The sequence below is a fragment of the Pocillopora verrucosa genome, chromosome 14 (assembly GCF_036669915.1).
Source record: "Pocillopora verrucosa isolate sample1 chromosome 14, ASM3666991v2, whole genome shotgun sequence".
Taxonomy (NCBI): Eukaryota; Metazoa; Cnidaria; class Anthozoa; order Scleractinia; family Pocilloporidae; genus Pocillopora; species Pocillopora verrucosa.
In genome coordinates, this window is record NC_089325.1 from 4,304,315 (window position 1) to 4,328,053 (window position 23,739).

The 23,739-nt window shown below is 38.0% G+C and overlaps 2 protein-coding genes across 2 annotated transcripts; one reads left to right on the forward strand and one right to left on the reverse strand.

Annotated features, from left to right (window-relative positions):
- The first annotated feature begins 463 nt into the window (after positions 1–463).
- Positions 464–13,497, forward strand: LOC131795121 (uncharacterized). Its single transcript, XM_059112691.2, has 21 exons — positions 464–720; positions 1,472–1,567; positions 2,155–2,313; positions 3,075–3,181; positions 3,488–3,546; positions 3,985–4,139; positions 4,491–4,553; positions 5,307–5,413; positions 5,824–5,882; positions 6,181–6,317; positions 6,568–6,888; positions 7,394–7,494; positions 8,025–8,083; positions 8,340–8,485; positions 9,121–9,174; positions 9,569–9,784; positions 10,466–10,525; positions 10,978–11,070; positions 11,660–11,908; positions 12,352–12,532; positions 12,821–13,497. The coding sequence occupies exons 2-21, from the start codon at positions 1,507–1,509 to the stop codon at positions 12,870–12,872; spliced, it is 2,439 nt and encodes an 812-aa protein (XP_058968674.2). The 5' UTR covers positions 464–720; positions 1,472–1,506; the 3' UTR covers positions 12,873–13,497.
- Positions 13,498–20,495: 6,998 nt separating this feature from the next.
- Positions 20,496–21,485, reverse strand: LOC131795070 (uncharacterized). Its single transcript, XM_059112634.2, has one exon. The coding sequence runs from the start codon at positions 21,481–21,483 to the stop codon at positions 20,782–20,784; it is 702 nt and encodes a 233-aa protein (XP_058968617.1). The 5' UTR covers positions 21,484–21,485; the 3' UTR covers positions 20,496–20,781.
- Between the last annotated feature and the right edge of the window lie 2,254 nt (positions 21,486–23,739).

Sequence of the window (23,739 nt, forward strand, 5' to 3'; positions counted from 1 at the left end):
AACGTCCCTCGAGTAAATATCTTATGCTAACAACCACCTTGCCATCGACTGATATCGAGTTTATCACCTCACCACGATGGTCTAAGTCATGTAGTAATCTGCAAAATTCATTCTATCGTAGCCTCTTGTCTCAATTAAATCAAGTTCTTGAGATGTCATCACATCAGTGAATTAGCGCATTTAAGCGTCGATTCAGTTGAGCGGTCCATGATTTACAACCCTACGGCCCTGAAAGCAGGTCTCGAGCAAAAAAAACTCCGCCTGGTTTTACATTTTTCAATAGTTGGGATCAATGAATCTGACAGTTATTTTAACGGGTGGAGCACGCTCGCTAATTGATTGAGCTCAACAGGTGTAACATCGTTTCACAACTGGTGGCGAGAATTCGAATCACGTGACCAAAGGTCGAACCGGTACTGTTTTTTTGGACATGAATAAGAGATAAGATTCAGCCATTTAGCTTCTTGGTGTTTTTGTTCTTCTGGGGCCCGTCCCGCTCTTTACACAATTCATTTAGATTAATTGAGAACTTACGCCAAGGAAGAAAAGTTAAAAACTCGGGCGAAAGAGGTGCGATGGAGATCTGATCGCTGCAAGATTGAAGCACGAATTTTAATTTAGAATGCCAAGCCAAGAGCGACCACTTCGGTAAATTCTAGTTGTTGCTTGTCCCTCTCGTTTGTGTATTTTGGCCAAAAATCAGGATTTTATCATAGTTAGGTAAGTACCTCAGGTTTTAATCAGGCTTAAATTCGACAAAAATTATAGAATAACAAAAGTTTCTGAAAGTAGAGTTTAAATGTGTTTTGAAATGCGCTTTTCCTTGAAAGCCGCATATATAACAAGGCGTTATTTTGTCAGACGATAGAGTTGGTTTTGACAGGTGAACTTTATTCAGATATTGGCCTCTGTAGAATTCTTTGAACAGTCTGAGTTGTTTCTGTTAGATTAACAGCGTCTTTCTGAACGTGATGAATGATCAGAATTAGAGGTAAATGTGGGGTATAGAAGTCAATTTGGTTAGATAGATAAACTTCCGTGATCTAAGGGTTGAAGTTTTCTATCTAACACAGCAGGAGAGAGAGGGTTGAAAAATGTTCTCGCATTTTTTTTTTATGTAAAAGTTAACAAAAGGATTTTTATGTCCTTGTTTACATCGTAAGATATTTTTTCTCTAAAGCTGGCTTCATAATCGAATGCTACTTTATCGATACATATGACATCAAGAACCGAAAAGAAACTTTAATATACGAAAAGCAAGATGTCTGCCTTTTTGGTAAACTTATAGAAAATATTGTAACAGACCTTGCAACGCTCGAACAGAGATCTTACAAGACCACAAGTGCTGACGCAGATTTCTGAAATAGATTTCTAAAACTATGGCGTATCTTCTCGTAGACTTACAAACGCCATTTTACTTGATAACTGATGACTAGTAACACAAACGAATCTTTCTCTTGATCTCTACTAGGACCCAAGCGTGACTCACGCATATCTCGAAACCAAATGAGACTTTATGCGTTAGGATTATTTCTCTTACTGACCTGGGTAGCAAAATCGTCAGGAAGTAAGTACGATATCCAACTTTTCCCCGCTATATAATAGAAAGTTTCATTTTGTTTACAAAATATATCTCATTCCATTGATGGTTGCATTCTTATTGTCTTCCTAACAAAGTTTATTTGGGTCCAGTGTAATTTTTAACAGATATTTTTAATCGCTCAGAATTTCAAAAAGCTTTATTTGAAAATTAAAAAAAGACGATCATTAGAAAGAAAAAAAGATTTAGACTAAGCTTGGAAAAACGGCAGAAATATGTCTGTAATGCATAACTAATTTACTCTTACTAATTAATTTACGATACCCCTAAATTTGACCAGTGCGGTCGTTAACAAGTGTGGAAATTTCATTGATCTCTAAATTAAGTGTATATTTTCTTTTAATCTAATAACGAGCGAAGATTTTTTACTTGAACGATGGTGTGCTTTAAAAACAACCATGAAAGATATTTTAAGATCAAGTTTCAGAGTTTACGATTCTTCTGAAAGATTAGACACACTGTTTCTAGCCCTAGCACTGATATACGTGATACATTTCTCCATTCTCGGCACCCAGTGTGGCATTTTAAAAGGAAAAATGAAATTATATTTCTAGATAAAAGAGCCCATCATAGTTCTCAACCTCACTCTCATGTGCGACGTTCAATTCATGAAGACCATGGTAAAACTAAAGATTCCTCTAAGCGCCTTTACGAAATGTTGGTGAGAAGGAATATACTAACAAGACGAAGGAGGGAACTCATGACAGGTCCACGTAAGTGAAACAATTGAAGCTCAAGTCACGGAACAATTCCTCCAAACGCCTTCCTTACTGAAAAGACTCATTCACGCGTGCACCTTACAAGAAGTTTCAAAGCTATTAAGTTTTTTAATCCTTTTTTCTTCTTTATGTTGAAAAGTGACGGTTACAGCGTTTGCAAACGGCAAAAATGACATTTACGGATTGTGCAATGAGGAAAAATCCTTTCTACTGAAAATAGACGACAAGTTAATTTACGGCGAATCTCGTGCTTCCTCATTCCAAAAAATGTATTTCATGTTAAGGGCTATGTTATAAGCGTCAAAATGGTCCAAAAGAGGATATTGTTTATCTATCAATGTTGTGATCAAAGGTTACCAAAACTAGACAGTTCAATGCATCCATTCTGAATCAAGTTTGCAGGCTCTCCATCTTCCCCCTGGTCCCAGCCCACGCGCAGTTTGCATCTAGTTCCAAATATATATAAAGAAAATGTAGGATTTACAAAGAGTCAATTATCCTCAAATGTTATTTCGCGTTTCCAGTAAGTGCATTAAAATTTGCATTAAGGGTAACATCATGACTTCATTTTCCTCTTTCACTGAATATTCTACGTCGAAGTTGAAATATATTTCCAGTAGGTTGTTACCGTAGAAATGAAATAGTGTTTTATCACACATATAAAAATCAAACCAAATTATACGCAATGGAGACTCAAATCAAGGCACTAACCTTACAATTTGCTCACTTTAAAAAAATATTGAATTTTATTACAGCCACGAAAACTAGGGTGGAAATAAAATTCAGAAAGAAATGGCTTGAGGAAATGTCCGACAGTCAGAGTTCTCAGTATAAGCTGCTGGATGGGAATATTGTTGATGCGGTAAGTACCTCTCCTCTCACAATCCTTTTAGATGAATGTGTTTGGTTGAAAAATATTTCTTAATTTGATCGTCTGGTTCAATTTTCAAGGTGAGAGTGGTACTTAAGAAGTTTTTCAGTGATTATTGCTAATTATCAAACTGCTATAATTTGATTCTTTCCAGAAATTGAGATCACCCTTTTTCTCTAAGACGAACCATTCCTTTTACCTCAATCATTTTGACTTAATTTCTTTCCTTTGTTTTCATTTACCTCATTTTATCGATTTATTATTTTTTCCTTATGATTTTTTAATAAATTTCTATAGATAACAACAGAACTTATTGGGGACACAAACTACCTCAGTTCGGCAGTGATGACGTTAAAGTGAGTAATATGAACAATCATATTTGAGAATTAATTAATTGCATGGCCAAATTTCGCCATTATTTTTTGATAATAATGATTCCAAGCAACTTTTTGCCCGCTAGCCAATTATGCCCTCCAATTCACATCACGTCATCACGTTACGTTGGTGTTCAGTTTTCTTCGCTACCCCAATGGATAGAAATTCTATTTATTCGAGCCAACTTCATAAATATATAGAAAGTTTTTGAGATCGCCCTCAAAATTTTAGGGCGTCTTCGAAAATCTTCGGGCGTCTTCGGAAACCTTCAAGCGTCTTTGAACTGTCGAGTATTGGTGTCCCGTTGTCCACACACAAAACAGGGGAATGGCTTTGCATAAGATTCCACAATAAAGCGTACAAGGAAACTTGAAATTACCCATGCTGAGTTATTTTGGCTTTTTCTTCTTCTTCTGTAGAAGCTCCAATGAGCCTAAGTCAAACGTTTTAGCAGACATCGAGCTGCAGTTTGTATCGGACGAGCTTGATCCGGTCAAACATCTCCGTGCTATTGTGTCAGATGGACACATCTCTGGCATGATGGTCTACCCAGATTACTTTGTTGTCCTTGGAGGTAATGTCTTGTGCGATACATACAGGAATTGTTGGTGTTGCTGTGCTGTCCTAGTAATACATATATATATTTGGTTAGTGTTGTGTTGTTATGGCCGTTGATGTTGTTTTCCAATGAGCTACTCTCAGCAGTTTGATTTGTGTGGCTAATAATGCTGGAAAATTCTGCAGTATCTCCAATATAATCCAAATTTTTATTCTTCCTTTGTTCAATTTCCAGCTTCTTAAGACTCCCTGCTTGTTTCATTTATGTATTCTCAAAGACTAAATATTGGAATACTATGTGTTCTCAGAGTTGCAAATGAAATGAAAAGTTACCTTTTCATATAATTATTAATCACGAATATTTTAGGCAACAACAACCCAAGTGCTGCTGATCAACAGAACAGCAATGTAGCACCCACTCCTACTCTAAGTAAGTACATATGGCCAAGAAGTCACGCTGTCATATTGGTGAACCAAATCTAATTTACCAGATTTCCCCTCACCCCTTCCCCCTCATAAGTCTCTGTAGTATTCTATTGATCCCTTCATAAATCCTTTATAGTTCCCCAATAAATTCTGTAAGCAACAACTGATCTCCCGCCTGTTCCCCCTGGAAACCGTGTTATCATCCAAAAATCCTCCTCCTCCCCCTTGCCCTTCGACGATGAATAATGATTCGTGATTGGTCCCTAACCAAAGGGGAGACTGGGGGGGAGGTTCTGAATACCGCAATACCACAAAAAAATTCGGCTAATACCACAATATCGCAACAGAAAGTCGCCAAATACCGCAAAACTTCAATCACGAGTTGAAGCTCGATGTCATGCCGAAACCATTACTCTGTTACGCCTACAGTAAATAACAAGGAAATAACAACTAAGAGTTGCCCATTTGAAACTGCACCCGAAACAATTGGAAACTGGAAAAAGCTCTGAAAACGGTGAAGGACTTGGAGAATACTAGTAATAACGCCGAAAATGCTTTAAAAACCGCATACCGCAGTTCGAGATAAAAATTGCCGAAATACCGAAAGAAAAACAGTCCAGTACTGCAGTACCGCACATATCGATGTCCACCCCACTCCCCCCGACCTGCCTTTATCCAGTAACTATTATTAATATTCAACTGATAAATTACTACTTCATAAAACTGATTATTCATTTCATCTTTGTCTTCGTTCTAGTTCAAGATTTCCCTTTCGATGTGAAATTGCAGTTATCTTGGCATCCCTTCCTTAGCGATACAAACAATCCTAAAACGAAAACTTTGAGTTCTTCGATTGAGAACACTGTAAGTATAATTTACTGATACTACACGATACACTGCAGGTACTCTGAAGTCAACCCAATCTTTTAAACTTCTCTCCGATTTTAGACTATCAAAATTCCCATCTTAACCCTACGTCTTTCGCAACGAAAATGTGAAAAATTCTAATTGAATGGAAGGCTAAGCGGCTACTGTTTGAGCAGTTGGTATTCCTGGTTGCACTTGAGTTATGCTGAACAGTTAGCAGTTCTTGAGGCATTTTAAAAGAACTGCTCAGTTCCTTTTGGTCTAACGAATAACAGTCTCACACCCCTCAAAAGGTGTTCTTTTAATTTACAATGTAAAAGGAAACAATTTGTTTCGTAAACTTTTGAGACACTTCAAAATAAATTTTTGCAATTCTTTTTTTAATCATATATTTGTCTTTTTTTAAGCTCAAAAAGTTATTCGCAGGTGATCCATCGTTCATTGATGCTAAAGTAATCGGATACAAGTAAGTTCAATATATCTTTCTCTTTGTTTTTGATCAAAGTTAAATAGGTTTCGTCTGATACTAGTAGTCTTTACGGATTTCTGTCATTCTCCAATTTGACCCAGCATTCCATTTGTGTGCAATTCTTCGTTGCAAAGTTGCGACTAAAAAGAAGATCATAACTTCAAGGGGCCTGGCTCGAGGCAGTGATAAAAGCCGCCTACTGGCAGAACTGACAGTCTGCTATTCATTCAATATTTAATCATCCAAGATCGCACCAAATATCAATTTAAAGTATTCCGAATCACTCATTTTACAGTGAAGATCCTGATGGAAATCCCCATGCAAGAATTGCTCTTCGATTTAAACCTAATACAACAGATCCCGAGGAAATACTAAAGAAATTGGTAACAACTGGTCACCTCGGAGAAGTTCCGATCTTCAATGACTATCTGAGTAAGTGCATCCCACAAGTTTTGATTGATTATCCCGCAATAGCAATCGGTTGTGAATCTGTTCTTTTTAAGGAAAAGTAAAACTGATAAAAGTTATGCGATTCGCTCATGTTGGGTTAGAAAACACTTAACTGAATTCAAGCTTACACGCTTCTTCACCTGGTTTCAATCTCATTTTCTTTGAATAATAGTCCATTAGTCGCAGTCTCGTTTAAATCACTGATCCAGACATTCTTTTTTTCTTTCATCAGATGGTCAGATGAATCCAACGCAGAACCCTCCCGTCTCGCAACATAACGCAGTGCCCCAGTTGAACGCTACATCAACGCCTCAGGCTGCTCCTGCACCAGCTCCTGCCCCCACTCCGGTACAAGCAGTACCATCACCAATGGCTCCTTCTCCAGCAATCCCAGTGGCGAATAACACAGTGGAAGTAAATCCTCCCGCTTCAGTGGTACCCCAGGCCCAACCCACCGCTGCTCCAGCAACTTCAGCTGCTCCCCAACCTACACTACCTCAAGACCAGCCTGTGCCCACCAATTCACAAATTCCGTATGCACAGCCTGGCGAGTGTAAGTATCAGAGAGATTTCTTTCTTCCCTTTTTTTGCATTTTCTCATTTTGTAAAGGACAACAATTGACCGAAGACTCGAATGAAAGATTGGAAATATTTTGATGGCTTTTCAGCCTAATGCATGAATAATCAGCTTCCAAACTACTTTAGAATTTAACTATCGACATGTACCATAACCAGCGATAGACAATGTTCGGTCTCAAATCAATTCTTAATTTTTTAACACTCCTCTTCGAAAATTTGAACGACTTTTGATTGCAATCATCATAGCGGTGGAGTGTATGTTGCAGTCTACAGCGTATTTATTGATCCGTAAACATCAACGTTTAACCCTTGAAATCCCAGTAATGATTAACACGTAACTTCTCCCTATAATGTCCATATAGGGGAGAACTAGCAATCAGATATAGAGTGTTGGATGGTTTGTCAAACCAAACATTACAGTTCAACGGAGAAAAGATTTGGCTAAAAAAATTATTAATCTTATTGCATTTTGATTCCAGCTTTGAATGGAACAATAAAGTTGAACGAGTCGTGGTACGATTACATGGGAAATACGCAGAGTTCAACTTTCAAGATATTAGCAGAAGATATTGAGCAAGCGGTGAGCATATTCCTCAATTGTTAAAGTTATTTTGGAAAATGTCTATCTGTCGTCAAATGCAGGATCGACTGCGTGATCGGTTGAAGGACTGTGGTGCTTTTTAAATTGTTCAACTGAAACTCACTCACTAACTTACAGACTCATGCAACGAAAAAGGGGGGGTACGTTTTTAAAGAAGCTGTGATGCTGGAAACGGCTCACGCTCGATCTGACGAAGGGCTAACGTTCGAAATGTCGGCTTTAGAAGCTCTTTACGGTGGCCTACTTGTGGCCTACTTGCATTATTAACTCAACTGATAGAGCCAAATTATCTTCTGATTCAATGACTGACTCACTGACTGAGTGACTGGGCGGCATTGTGAATAACTGATTGAGTGTCTCCGTGACTGGATAGCTGGTTGAATATTTGACTGACCGACAGATTAACTGACTCACTCACTCGCTCACATAATTGCACTGCACGTATTAGTTCTAAAAGTAAGGAAACAGCACCTAGTAATCGTTTTATTTAACCTTTACACATTACACAGATAAGAAACGCGTACGAACCGTACAGGTATACAGTAACATCCAAAGTTACAGGACTAAGGTAAGCATTCCATTTACATTTTTAAATTTTATTTTATGAAACTCTTAAAGCTGTTAAGTTATTTTAACGTATTCAACAGGACCAGGTAAACTTCTCGTAGGGAAAATGATTAAATCATCTGATTATTTCTGCTCAAGATATACGTGTTCTTAATAGGTAAAGGACTAAAGAAACTTGAAAGAATTTCATTCCCTCCCTTCCTTCTACAATCATTTATTCATTTATTTATTTATTAACTCAATTTGTTCACTTGCAGCAAGACAAATGATAATGAAGTACTAGCTTCATTTACGATAACCTTCCCCCCCGGAGAGACCCCGACTCTGATACCTTTACAGCAGATCGTGCAGGGGGGTCTTCTTGGTGGTATCCCCGTGTTTCGTGATTCTGTCCTGGAAGCAGGTTTGTAGTTTTTTTAAAAATTCGCAGGGGGCTGTATTTTAAATCTTTCAGTAAGCTCTTAAAAGAATAAAGAAAACAAAAATGCAGTGATAACAAATAACTATCAAAAGGGAAATCGATTTACCGATTAAGTTATGTAAAACAGTCCTAAGTGAACATTAAACGGTAATAATCTCGGATTCAATTTTTTCAGGCAGTTAGCCATGTCAGTTAGTCGTATGAACGCTGAGTTAAAGTCAAACGGCACTTAAAACTACGAGCATTGCCCTTTTATCAATGAGGTCTGTTGTGCATGGGAACAAAACAAGTTAAATAATCGTACACCGACAATTTAAACAAATCAAGACGGTTTTAACCCTTCAACTCCCATGAGTGGCCAAGATTATCCAATAACAAATTCTCCAAACTAGCATGGTAAGGCTTGTATCGCAAAAAGTTGGGAAAATTCTTAATGAGATCTTGGGATTGAAATGGTTAGTCCTTTATTGTTCCAGTAGGAGTGATTTCTGGTTACCAACCTGAGTCGCTAAGCAAGCCTGCAGTTTTTAAAAAAAAAAAAAAGATTTTTCTTTCATCTTGAAAATTACTGACGCAATACTTGTGTGCATGATTAACGATTGGTCTGTCAATTTCAGGCATGGGCACAACACCTTCTCCAATTGCATACGCTCCAACAAGTCCTTCATCAGGTATGTGTTTTCAAAATTTGAGATACGTACACGAAACTCTTGGCATGAAGATCGCTGTATCTGTTTTTAATCCCTCGTTAACCAGATGGTTGAAGTCTAAGATCGTGACTCCATGAACGAACCTTTATCAATGAGTAGAACTTCTTTTAGAGCTTGTATTTTCGTGATATCAATGGGCAATTTCCGACAGAGATCAAAGTAGTCGCCAACGCAAAAACTTAAACTTTCCCTGATAAGATCTCTCCCATTCTTTCCATTGTCATCGATTCCTAATAGTTCCGCCAAATGTACGTTACTTTTCCGTCGGGGTCCTACAAGAGCAGATTTTGAAAACCAATTTCTATACGTGCACTATAACTTGACACGTTCTCTCTTTAAACTTGATATTCTCCAGCCTGGTCGAACAACTCCTTGTCACAAAACTATACCGTGCCAGCTAATAATATGACGTCGGCTCCTGCAGCTTATCCCAATGCCTCTCAAACATTCAATGCCACAGCAGTAGCACCGGTTATTGAACCTGCCCCAGTTCCTACAGCAGCTGTGTATGCTCCGACGCAGTCGTTGTACAATGCCACTGCAGCCCCTGTCCAAGTGCCGACTGGTTCCGGTAAGGGTTTTTTCCTTCTTGTGATGATATCTTTCCATCTTTTTCGCTTTTTTTCCAGTTTAGTTTTATTACTTTGTTGAGTTATTTGTGTTTTTGTTGTTTGTTTTGCCTTGGTTGTTTCTTTGTTTGTTTTGTGTGGTTAATTTTTCAATGAGTAAATCGAGTATGTCAGGATGTCATTATTTTTTCTGGAATTTCCTTGCTGTACGAATAGCTTGGTTGCCAATCGTCCTCGGAAACCAGGAGAAAACAAATTACTTCTACCTGATAACAAAAGTAAGAAGTTTGTACGAGATGAGAACCAAGAGACTCCATGAGAAATATACCTCTAGGCGCTATTATTAGGGAATCTCATTAAATTATCAGCACGTAATCATACTCAAGCGATTTTGGAGTGAACGCAGTCTCGACCTACAATCAGGGACAATGATAAAAAGAAAAGCTTAACCCAGAACTCACCCTAACCCCCTGGCAGTGATCAAGGTCTACCCTTGTTTTCACAATCCCTTTCGAAAGTTTTACGAGCGAATGATGAAGTATATCATTCGTAAAAACCAAACACGATTGGAGTAAAAAAGTGAATATGTTCCCGCAAAATCATCAAATGGGAATGATAGATCGTTTTGTGATGTATCAGCATAATAAGAAGGTTTTTTTTTTGTTTTTTTCCTTTTTATTCAGTCACCTACGAGCAGAATACTTCGGTGTCTAACGCTTCAAATGTGGCATCTGATCAGTATGGTAAGCTCTTTGATATCCAATTATTAACCCTAGTTTACCCTCTCTTTAGAGGGACGACAAATAGTATGAACCAGAGGGGTATTTGCAAATTTTTCTCCATCTAATAATTTTAGATCAAATTATGAAAAATAAATGAAATGTCAAATCCGATTTTTGGAGAACATAACGTATGTATACCCTCGGAGCATGTGTATTAAAAAGTTACGCTTTTGTCGATCATGTGGTTTTCCTACGCGCCTTTTGCAATATCACTTCTTTTGAATGTCGCATACCACCTGCAGAACCTGCTGAAATCAAAAAGGCTTTATGCCAACTAAACTGCAGGAAGAGAGGATAGTTTAAGGACAGCCCATCTCAGTCCCTTGAACAAAGAGTGGTGGATGAAATTTTCCAGTTTGATCCGAGGGTTGAAGGAAGCTTCGTTAATCTTTTAGCACCTCTTTCTAATTTAGGGCAAACATCCAACGTTCAAACACAGACTTCAGGCTTGGGTAAACTTTCCACGCCACCTGGTTATACTGGAGGTCTTATACCACTACCGGCAGGTAAAATGATGAAAGGCTATAACATCTATTTTTTCAATGTAGGCTCGAAAGCGAACAACGGGTAGCTTCTTCATTTGTGTGTATATCTCAGATGAGTTTTATTTCAAACTTTAGTCAAATTCAAAGCTCGAGTACGTCCCGTTTAATCGAAGATAAAGTTGTAAAAGTATTGTAAATTTTCCATTAAATTGCTCTTTATTCGTTCTAGATTTGAAGATACTCAGCTATCACTTCTTCTCCTGATACTCTTGTTGCCACTTAAACCAAAATCACGATCAATTTTACTTTCTCTGTCCTTTGGAACTTCTGTTAACTACCCATAATTTGTTAATAAAGTAACAAAGGTGGTCTTCTCGCCACGAATACAAACTCTTGACTCTACATGTGTTTCTCTACCCCTCCCCTTCTAAGTAACACAAACCCTTGACGTTACATGTTTCTCTCCACCCTTCCCCCTCTAAGTAATGGTCCATAATATAATATATATAAACACGTAGTTAAATCTATGATTATGTTTCAAGCAGTAGGCCTTCTTATGTGAAATTATTTTTCATTGCCAATTTTTTTCTTTTGACAATCCACATATCAGGAATTCCCAAGTCATGCGCAGAAATCCGCGCATCTGGAATCGGGTCACAGGACGGGGAGTATGTTATTCAAGCACGGCCAGACTGTCACTTGAACATTATTTGTCAGAACATGGACGAACCAAACCCTATAGAGTTCCTAGGTGGTCCGGAACAAAGATACTGGCTTTATTGGCATTATGCAATCCTTATAAGGTTGTCAGCTTATGACAAAGAACACGTGGACAAGAGAGCTTGCCTTGAAAACACCGGTACGTTCAAAGGGAGAAAAGACAGGAAATCTAATTTTCACTTTTACTAAAAAAATTTGATCTGGGAAAGAATTAATTATTGTTAACATTCTTCTCTTGCGGCTGTTTCTCAGGCCCGTTTATAAAACTTCTCCTTGGAATGCGCTGTAGTTTTTGTTCACATGGTTGTTGCTGTTATCATTGTTGTTACCGTGGGTGACTTTTTCACCCCTGTAATGGCTGTTGTTGTAATAGATTCAGTTATGCCCAGCTTCTACGTTTCATTTGGTATTCATTATGATACAAATGCTGATAAAGGTGTGGCAGATATTTCAGTGGAATGGCGACCATAATTGCATTCCAGTATCTATCCATGCCGTGGTTACCTAGTAACTACACCTTTTAAAATTTACCAGTAGCGAGTCCAAACACTAAAATATGCAATAATTTATTTTTTCTATCAGCGGATGGCCGCACATTTATTCACAAGGTGATGGACGCTGGTGCAAGACAAGGAAATCCCCTTGTTCACTGGAAAACCAACATTAAGCACATGATAAATAACTTCATCGGAAAAATGAAGAAAAAGAGAGAACTGAGAGAAGATATCACTCTGAGCACAAAAGCTATGAAGATTTATAAAAGGTCAGGAATATAAATTAGAGTTGTTAATAAACTAAAGAATGGCTAAAATTTTCTTTCAACAACATGACTCAATGTTCAACTCAGAAAAAAAAAAGATTCATCTTTAAATTTAAGGTAAAGGTAAAAGGGTTGTATGGCTACACTTGACAATTATCATTCCCTGATACAAAAAGCAAGGCACCATAAGCTCAACCTACTATATTAGAAAATGACCATTATGACACCTTATTCTGCGGTGGTTTGTTCATTCACGAGGATAAAATAATGATCTTCCCTTTTTATTTTTAGATTTGCATCGCAAATGGAAAAAATGGAAAGAGGAAGGAATATGGATATGTAGATTTTATTTTAAAAAAAATGTTAATTTTCGCTCAGCCTTCCCGCAGTCCGTCTAAGAGTAAATCAGACTTGAATTTGCTTTAACCTCATATGTTTCTTTAAACATACCTCATCAATCTTGTACACTTTGCACTTAGAAGTCAATTTTTAGAACTTTTTATTACGTTTTGCAGACATTCTTCAAAACTTGAGTAAATGAATTTGTGCACATTACATAGAAGCTACGGCCGAGGTTCACCTCGTGAAATTGAATTTGGATTTGCTGTTTACAACGTATCTGCTGTTGGAATGTTCTTACGGCAATGATTAAGTTCTAATCAAATTTATTTAATAACAAAATTTTGAATGAATTTTACCCCTTCTTAAAATCTAATTCCAGCTTTAAAATAGTCCGAGGAATGGCCTTTGCCACTCTAAGGAAACTTAGTGGAGTTATATCTACAAAATCTCACCTGTTCCGAAAATACAAGAACGTCGATCAATTCTAGATGAAAAATATCAAAACAATTAACTCACCAAGTTTCTTTTAATTGCCTACTTAATTGAAATCTACTTAGTTGAATGTTCCTAATGACTTCTTCAAAAAAAAATTAAAGTGGATAAATGTTGCTAAGAGCTAAGACAAAGACAATTAAAAGATTATTTTGTCTAGAATATAGTCATCCCTTTTTTTGGGGGGGGGGGCGGGGGGGGCGGGGGGGTTACTCCATCGATGATGTAAATCCACTGGTGGGAATTCAGCAGCCCGCTTGGTTCCACAGCTTACTCCCGTTTCCCTATCATGAATAAGATAATAGTATTACTAATCATCCATTACAAACGGTTCACTGCAGGGCACAAACCTTCCAGTTAATAGTATGAATTTATCGACTGAGTGGGAGAGCGGTTCAGGATAAGATTTGGCCCGCGGTCATCATCGGACGCACAGTCCGAGTGCTCTGTCTGGCCCCCTCACTCAACCAATGAGCGTTTTGCGTATAATGAGACCGCTGCTGTTTCTCTCATCTCGCGGGCTGTGCGCGAGCCGTAGGGTTCTTCCCGGCCTCGCAGCGACACAGCCTACGGCCCTTATAAGGGAATCTTTTCAAATGTTTCAAAACACGTACAGGGCCGTAAGCCTGATCAATAATAACTATCTTTACCCATTCCTTTCTTGGGTAGGGACAAACACTTGAAAGAACTGCATCAGGTTTTGTCCTTATCAGTAACATAATTCAGAGATCAACAATGGGATCCAATGTAACTCAATGTCAGGCAAGTCCCCATACTTAAGCCTAAATTTGTCAAAAGATTATGAATCATTACTCTTTAAAAGCATTATTATTACTATGTTTCGAGTTTCAGTCTTTTTCATACTTCGAGCTCCACCAAAATCTAAGATAAATCAGCGGTTACTGTACTCCTAACGTGGAGAGGGTTTTTCCCTTCCCCCGTCCTCAACCAAAAATCTTCCTCGTCCCGCTTATTCAAAATGATATTCCAGTTCGTGTGCGTGTCGCAGAGAAGGCCCTGCTGGGAATGAGAACACTCAACATAGCTGGAAACTAAAATTCAGCTATTTTGGGTGTTCTTGCTCCAAACAGGAGTCATGAGCAATAACGAAACATACCTGAAGTCTTATCAATAATTTTTAAACAAGGAATCAATACTTGTTGTTCCAAACGCTTAATCGAGCCTTGACAAAATGACACTTGCCGGCCGGCACTTGGGCACATTTAGTATACAGAATTGAAAGAAAGTAGTAACACCAGAGACAGTATCAGTCTAAGAGATTTAAACCCCCACATGGGTGTTGTTGCTAAGGAAACTCTTCGCAGGTTATTTTTAGATCACCGCCACTTTTGAAAATTCTCTAAGGATCTATAGCTGACTCATCCCGTTTTTGTTTTTTTGGTTCTTTTCACATTTGTCTTCTCCCTCGATAACGCAAAGTTCAAGCAGAGATAAATATGACATTCTTCCACGTGATTTCCCGCCAGAACCCTTAGTCTAAATATACCTCAGAACTGAGACCACGAGACGGATAACATTTGGAATAAAGGTTATTTGCAGGCTCTTAGGTCAGCACTCTCTTGTTCTAAGTCAGTTTTTAGTTATGTTCATTTTGCCTTTCATGCGTATTCGTGCTTTACCAAAAAGCGGAAATGTTTTTTTTTTCTGGGTTAAGACCGGATATGGAATCACAATAAAACTTTCCGTCCCTCAACCCCCCCCCCTCCCCTCAAGGGCTGAAATATTCTAATGATCCCCTCACTGACCGTCAATTTCCTATAGTCCCCCCTCTATATTCTGTTAGTGATGACTGATCCCCCCCTTCCCCGCCCGAAAACCATTTGTTCCCCCCCCTCCCCCAAATCTTTCCCGTCTTAGGTGATAAATAATGGACCTTTTGGGACATAAATAAATGTTAAGAAATGTAAGAAAGTTTAGCCTGCGGCATGAAATAAATTTATTCGTTGGGAACTGTCAATATCTAATTCAATGCTCTACAGTCAAAGTATTAAGTTTCCAAAACATGACATGGGCATTTTATCTTTTAATTTTTAGATTTAAAGTAATTTGAAGACCAAGTCAATTGACGAAAATGGTGACGTTCTCTCTACTCTGACTGAAACTTTGAAGTCTTCAGGCCTTGGGGACTTTGGTTTTTTTTTGTTTTTTGTTTTTATCTTTTTATTTGTCTTTTGGCGTATGCTGTTTTAAATGTTGATATTGATATAAAAAAAAATTCAAGCCGCACAAGATATCTCTGATGAACTCAAGTCAATACGGATCATATTGTTTAACTAAGAAAAACGAAATGTAAACTGAACATTACTGGCTAAAACGTGTTGAATAAAACACACGTTCACTTATTGAATTATTATTTAAAATTAAAATGGAAATTTGCCGATATTTTCAAAGACTGATCATGTTTTATGGCTATGATTCCATTAAATTCCAAACTGAAATGGCCGGGTTTTTTGAAAACCATACACAAAGAGACGATCAAAGAAGCCACCTGCATTTAATTCAAAAAGGAAACATTTTTCGTTTTTTTAAAGGAACATCATCATATAGCGTAAGCTTTTTTAAAGCTAGTTCAGTGGTATCTGGTCCTCTGTACGTGGCGAATCTCAGAGGCTCCCTTTTAACGTTTTCTAGCGAAAAGAAAAATTCTATTAAAACACCTTAAATATGTTTAGTTTTTATTGAATCGGCAGTTGTTACCGCCCCACGAAACGTCGCAGAAAAAAAAACCCTAAGAAAAATAATTTTTTTTTTTGCGATAAAAGTGCCTTAACATGTATGAAATAACACCCATGTTTCCTTGGATAAATACTAACCTTGAAGTTGGCTGCTAGGTGAGCTAGACCAATTCTTAGTCCTGATCCTCAACATCACATACACCTTAGAAATTGGTCTGTTCGTTGTTCAGCGAGTAAGTCTATTTACGGAACTCGCTTTGTGCTTTCAACGAAGAAATTCGGCCAATTAAAAATAAGTAAACACCACTCAAATACTTAAAGCTGCATTCACTCTAGTCGGCTTGTATATCAATGGATTAAACCTTGATAATTAAACGACAATTAATCAGGAATCCGGAAAGAGAGCACTGAAGCGTTCACCTAAATAACACGCCGTTTTAAAAGATTCCCGTGCTATCAAGAGCGTTCGAAAGAGGCTTGTCCTTAAAAATCTTTCCTTTCGACCGCACGGATTGCACTGGAGTGAAAGAGCTTAACAGGAGAGAGTGTTTTAATGGAGTGTTTTTGAAAATCAAATGGACCTTTTATTCCTGTGTATACAAGAGTAGTGCTTTACGCTTTTAGCACTTTCAAGTTGGTAAACAATGGAGTGATGTCCATTTAACATTATACGCTTTTTAAGCTTTTACAATACATTTTCAAGTTAGTACCCTTCCTTTTGCCATTAGAGTTTTCTTGTGCTTAATGCATCTCTTAGCGAAGATGTGAGCTGCTTTTAGTTTTTAAGGATAAAGCTTTTAAACTGAAAGTTCGCCTCTTTACCTGGATGTTTCTGTCGGAAAAGGAATAATGCATTTACAAAAAAATATGTTGAAAGGGAAGAATTAAAAAAAAAAATTATTAAGTAAAATAATCAACGAAATTTGAGCAAAAAACCTAAAAGAACCGTATCAGAAACGCGTTTATTTGAGTGAAGATCAATATCTTTTCAATGCTTTATTTCCACTCAACTTACTATTTCCTCTTTTGCTGTGACTGTGATGTTCAGATGAAGTAAGAAATAACCCCTTTTTTATCGTAAATTTTCAAGACTACTCTCAAAACATTTTTTCACCAAACATGTCACTGATGTTAAGGTTGCACCTTCCACTGCCAAGGCAAGACATTGGAAAAATTGAATAAAGCTAATGATAATCTCAGGAAAGGAAATAATGCGAGCAGTAAGATATTGAGACAGAAAAACATTTGTCAGTGATATTTTTTTCTTCTCCTTCCTCTTGTTTTCAAGGCAGCCTGGATTTTGCACATAACTAAAGTTTTCGGTCTGAGGTTTTAAGCGTGAACAAATAACTATGGTTATAATATATTGCCGAGATGATAAATAAATGAAAAGATGAAAAGCAAATTGAAAAAATTAAGAAATTTGGAATACGAAACCGGTCGCATGCCGAAATTCTGCTACCTGGAAAGGAACGATTTTTTATCCTTCCTTCACCGCATCAAGTGTAACCTTGGAATAAAACCTTTCGTTTGACTATATTGACGGTAACAAAATGAAAGACTGTAAGTACCACATGCGAATCTACGTTTATACCAGGTCAAAGAATTAAAAAAAATAAGTATCACTTAAACAGCTGGCCGTGGAAAACAAAAATAGATATTCTTACCATCTATTTCCAGCCCTTTGTTCGGCAAACATTGCATCAACCGTGAAAATCTACGCTGATGATACTAAAATCTATCGCAAGATCATGGAGCCTGATAAGGATATACCAGCCTTACAGCTGGACTTGAACAAATTAAGCGATTGGGCTAACAAGTGGCAGTTGCGCTTTAATCCTGAAAAATGTGAAGTTATGCGTGTAACGCACAGTAGAGACAGATCCAAGCCTAGTTATTCCCTTGGTACGCAACTAAAATCTGTCGACAGTGCCAAGGACCTAGGGGTCACAATAAACTACGATCTATCTTGGGGTAAACACGTTTCCTACATAGTAAACAAGGCGAACAAAGTGTTGGGTATAATTAGGCGATCACTTGGAAACGATAATCGCTATGCGTTTTCCTGCCTCTTTAAGTCGTTAGTAAGACCTATACTCGAATACGCTGTCCCCGTCTGGAGCCCCTACCAAAAAAAGGATATCGAATCCTTGGAAAAAGTCCAAAGAAGGGCATCTCGGTTGGCATTAAAGCAAAAACGCGGAGAAATGAGCTATGAAGACCGCTGCCGCCTACTGAATTGGCAAACTTTGGAGAAACGAAGAGAGTTTTTATCTCTGATCCAGTGCTACAAGATAGTTCTGGAAATAGATAGTCTTCATTTTTCGGACTTTTTTGAACTTACTAAATGTAATCGAACTAGAGCCAATCACGATTATAAGCTCTACGTAAAAATAGCTATCGTAAATTGCTACAAATTTTCTTTTTTTGTACGGATCGTTAATATGTGGAATAATTTGCCTAAAGATATTGTACACGCAGGATCATTGACTTTATTTCGTAACAGACTAAAGATTTACATGAATATTGATTGAGATGATGGTAAACAGTTTTTAAACTATCTGTATATAATGTTTTGATCTTTTTATTCGGGGAATCTTTTATATAGGGTTAACCTCTAGAATATCCCCTTTCGAGAGATACTTTTACAATTTTTATTTTCCTTCTCTTGAATAAAGTATTGTAATTGTAATTGTAATTGTAATTTGTCAGTACACCATACAGATCTAAAAATTGTTGTCCTTACATCCTTACAATATAAACATGTTAATTGTTGATTTTGTCATTTCTTTTTTGTATGTTACTTTTTGTTTGTTTGCTTTGTTTATCTAGTTTTTGCTTTTGAGTTTTTCTACATCTGTACGAATGGATTAATTGAAAAGTGAACTAAACTAGACTTTATTCTTGTCGTTTGCCGTTGCCAAAAATTTCACCTTTTAACTCGCTAAAAAGAATCGTAAGTTTCAACTGAAGCATGCGTGAATGGAAACAGGTTCTTTTTCGTATGCTTATGCTTGTTACTTCCTAGGGCCGAACTGTAAGACGTCATGCAATTACACTCAGTTTGCAGGTGTTACTGAAGCGGTAATTTCCTCTTTACCCAAGAGAACAAAAACCCTGTTTAAAAAAAAAGAATATTTGTAGAATTAAACAATTCACGCTACTCACGGAAATTACGGACTATTTTTTACCACGGTAAAAATCAAAGTTGATCTCATTTGTCAGGTTTTTCGATCCGTTACCACGGACAGCCAAAGAATTGAGTTCAATCATAAAATTTGTTGGAGCGGTTCCTAAGATAATTCCGTTCTCTCAGTTAGCTTTTCGTCCCTTGCCTTTTCAGCTCTTTTACAACTTCCTGTCGATAGCGTTGAATTTGCCTTGGTGCTCAGTTCATCTTTCTGTTTTGCCTCTGCCTACATCACTTTACAACATGAAAGTTAACCTAAGCCATGCATAAATCTGCAAAGACCATAACGATCACACTAGCACGTTTCATCTCGAAATCAATCGTTTCACTATCATGCATTCTTATTGGGCATCGTACTAATGCAATGTCGCTGTACTTTGTCGTATAGTGCTGGAAACATGCACTTTCAAAATAAAGTATAATTGTTTTGTCTCACGAAGTGAAGTCACTTCAGATGTGTGAAATTCAAATGGAATAATTGGGCTATAGATATCTTCTTTTGTGCATGTTATCAGTGGTGATAAAGTATTAAAAATTAAAAGCAAACAGGTTCTTTCTTATTGATAATAAGAAATACGTGCAAAGAAACTTTTTATGATATTAATAGAACTAAGTCAATCACGGGTATAAGGTTTGAGGACAGCAATTACAAGGCTGGTTTTCCGCAGGTTATTTTGGGCTTTACGCCGATAACAAAAGCTTTCGCGGAAGCTTCTGTCTTGAAGACATCCTATCCTTATTTTAATTCAAAACTTGTCTTTTGTACTCTTGCGAGTTTACATGCACTCTTTTTCTTCTCGAAGAAGCCCGTCAGTCCGTAGGAAAGAGATCATGCGTGGCGCGAGTGTCATGAATGATATCTGTCCTTGCAGAGCTCAGCAAAGTAAGCCACCGCGACTGACAACTAATTGGAGAAAATTTAGATACTTGAAAAACCGGTGTGGGGCGGCCCCTTTTGTCTGAGGGAACTGAGGGATCCGATGTTCATTACTTGAGGTCTGCAACAGGCGGACCACGAATGCTAACAATATCTGTCAATGACTTCAGCTCGTCTTGAAAGTATAGCATGTAAAAAGGAGATGAGAGAGGAACCCTTTAATGAAAGGAAAATAGAAACCAAGTTCATCAAACTGTAATCAAGAAAGTTAAACAATTTTTAGACCAAGCTACTTTCTGAATGTCTAAATACACACCATTTTATTAAAAATGCCTCCCTCAGTAATTGCACGGTATATGGGCAGTTTTCGCAGCGATTACGTAAATAAATTACAGACTGAACTAAGTTACAATTACTGATCATATCGCTAATAAAGCGCCACTCAAATTTGAAGAAAAATAGCAAAAGCTTCATGGTTGATTTTTCTTAAAAGGAAATCCGTTACCTCTACGTACTATTAAAAAAATTGAGCTCCTCAAAAACGAACAAAAAAGAAGCAAAAACAATACGATATCGTTAAACCTGATCGAGAACGAACAATCAGTTCAAAGCAATGTACAGTTCGCAGCCGATTTTAAGAATCAGTTTAATCAGTCTATACTGGCAAATTTTTGACATATTGATAGGCGTTTGGGCCCAACTTGTCGATGATTTCTTGGCGAACTTTCCCATACACCTCCTCGTCTAGGGTGATGACTTGAGTTGCCTTGTGCAAAGTTATATCTTGGGAATTGTAGTTGGAGAATAAGTAGTCGTCCGACACCTGACTGGCCTTAAAATAGGCAGCAATTGAAGCAAGGCTGACTTGGCCATTCATAACTGTGCATGGAAGGATTTGGAAAAGACCATGTTGCTCTGATGCACTATTATCTGCGAACAGAGTTAGGCCTTGTGGCGACTTAGCGAAGCTATCCAAGGTTTCCTTTACGACTGTCAACAGTTGCTTGTCGTTACCCACCAGTGCGCTCAAAAGCTCCAAAGTTACCTCGGATAACTTGAAAGAAGCCTGATGAGACTTGTACTCGTCGAAGCCGAACTTTTGCATATCCCAGCCCACATTGCTTAGCACATCGAAGTAAAATTGGTACCAGTATCCGACATCCCTTTTGTCAGGGAACTTCTTGGTTGCCGCCAGCTGAGCCAACAAAGTGGAGTTTTGGACGTCATGCATCTGTTGAGTACTCAGCTCAGGGGTAAAGGAAGCAAGGCTACCAGCGACAACTTTGGCAGCGGGCGAATCGAGTGTCAGAGACTCAACGAGTTTGAGGGACCTTACGAATGCTAGCCGGCTTGACATGGTGATATAATTCACGGAAGGTCTGATGATACAAGCAGGAGCTAAAACCCTGGCTTTTAAGGGTTTCAAACAAAAGAAGCCACGTAAAGTGAAACATGCTACTCCTCAAGGAGATTACGGACTATATATGGTAAAAAGTCGATCCCATTGGTCAGGTTTTTCGATCCTTTACTGGCAGCCATCCAATTTATTGGAGCAGCTCTTTAGATAATTCCGTTTTGCTGCTGGTTTACGCCGTTTACGTTTAAGGAAGAAAATAACAGACCCCTTAACCGTTGACCCCAGCATTGTAACGACATCCTGTACATCAAGCTATTCATTAGAAATCACGAGTTCTTTGTGAAAATACCGAGCTGTGAGGCGCCATGTAATGATATTGGCAGGAGTCACTGGAGCGGTAGTTCCTTCTTAAAAAACCTGTCTTTGAAGAGGTTCAAAACAAAATAATATTTGTAGAGTTAAATATGCAACTCTTCACAGAGACTATGGACTACATGTGACCCTCCACGGGATTTCAGAGAATAAGGTGAACCCACGCACAAACAAAAGAAATAGCTTTTAACGCGTTTATTGCGTGTTAGTTATTTGCCTCATTAACTTCGCAGCAACTTTGCACGATATAGCACGGTGATCGTGCCAATTTTATAACACGCCTTTTAAAGTTAAAGTTCCTTTCGATGTGTACAGGAAGTACGTCCTAAGCTGTAAGGCTTTGTAGTTCACTGATACGCCTGACCGATACGATACTCAATATCCAGTGATGATACAAGCGGGAGCTAAAACCCAGGCTTTTAAGGGTTTAGAACAAAAGAAGATATGTAAAGTGTAACGTGCTACAACTCAAGGAGATTACGGACTACATATAGTAAAAAGTTGATCCCACTGGTCAGGTTTTTCGATCCTTTACCACAGGCAGCCATCCAATTTGTTGGAGCGGCTCTCTAACTAATTCCGTTTTTCTGCCGGTTTATGCCACGCCGAAAAAAAAGGAAGAAAATAACAAACCCTTAACCGTTGACCTCCAAAGTCAACGCTGAGTCAGCATTGTAACGACATCCTGTAAGTCAAACTATACATTAGAAATCACGAGTTCTTTGTGAAAATACTTATAAGGCCCTTATCAGTAATGGTCTGTGCCGAGCTGTGAGGCGTCATGTAATGATATTGGCAGAGTCACTGAAGTGGTAGTTCCTTCTTAAAAAACCTGTCTTTGCATGAAGAGGTTCAAAACAAAATAATATTTGTAGAGTTAAATATGCAACTCTTCACAGAGACTATGGACTACATGTGACCCTCCACGGGATTTCAGAGAATAAGGTGAACGCACGCACACGGCATGCTTGCACGCTCAAACAAAAGAACTAGCTTTTAACGCGTTTGTTGCGTGTTAGTTATTTGCCTCAGTAACTTCGCAGCAACAGTCTTGCTTCGCACGGTAGAAACAAAGGAACGAGTTAAGATCTTAATTGCAAAAGTAAATCTGAGCCATAAATCAGCAAAGACCATAACGATCACGCTAGCACGTTTCATCTCGAAATCATTTGTCTGGCAGCCATCCAATTTGTTGGAAGGGGTCTATAACTAATTCCGTTTTTCTGCCGGTTTATGCCACGCCGAAAAGAAAGGAAGAAAATAACAAACCCCTTTTGAAGAGGTTCAAAACAAAATAATATTTGCAGAGTTAAATATGCAACTCTTCACGGAGACTATGGACTACATGTGACCTCCAAGGGATTTCAGGGAATGAGGTGAACCCACGCACACGGCATGCTTGCACGCTCAAACAAAAGAACTAGCTTTTAACGTGTTTGTTGCGTGTTAGTTATTTGCCTCAGTAACTTCGCAGCAACTGTCTTGCTTCGCACGGTAGAAACAAAGGAACGTGTTAAGATCTTGCTTGCAAAAGTAAATCTGAGCCATAAATCTGCAAAGACCATAACGATCACGCTAGCACGTTTCATCTCGAAATCAGTTGTCTCGCTATCATGCATTCTTAGTGAGCATCATACATATGCAATGTCGCTGTACTTTGTCGTAGTGCTGAATATATGCACTTTCAAGATGAAGTATAATTGTTTGTCTCACGATGTAAAGTCACTTCGAATATGCGGAATTCAAATGAAATAATTGGGCTATAGATATTTTGCCTTGTGCATGTTATCAATAAGGTATAAAATTAACAGCAAAATCAAATGAAATACTTCATCAAATTTTCTGGACTCGTTGCCTTAAAAAGGCTCCCCTTAGTTATTCTCT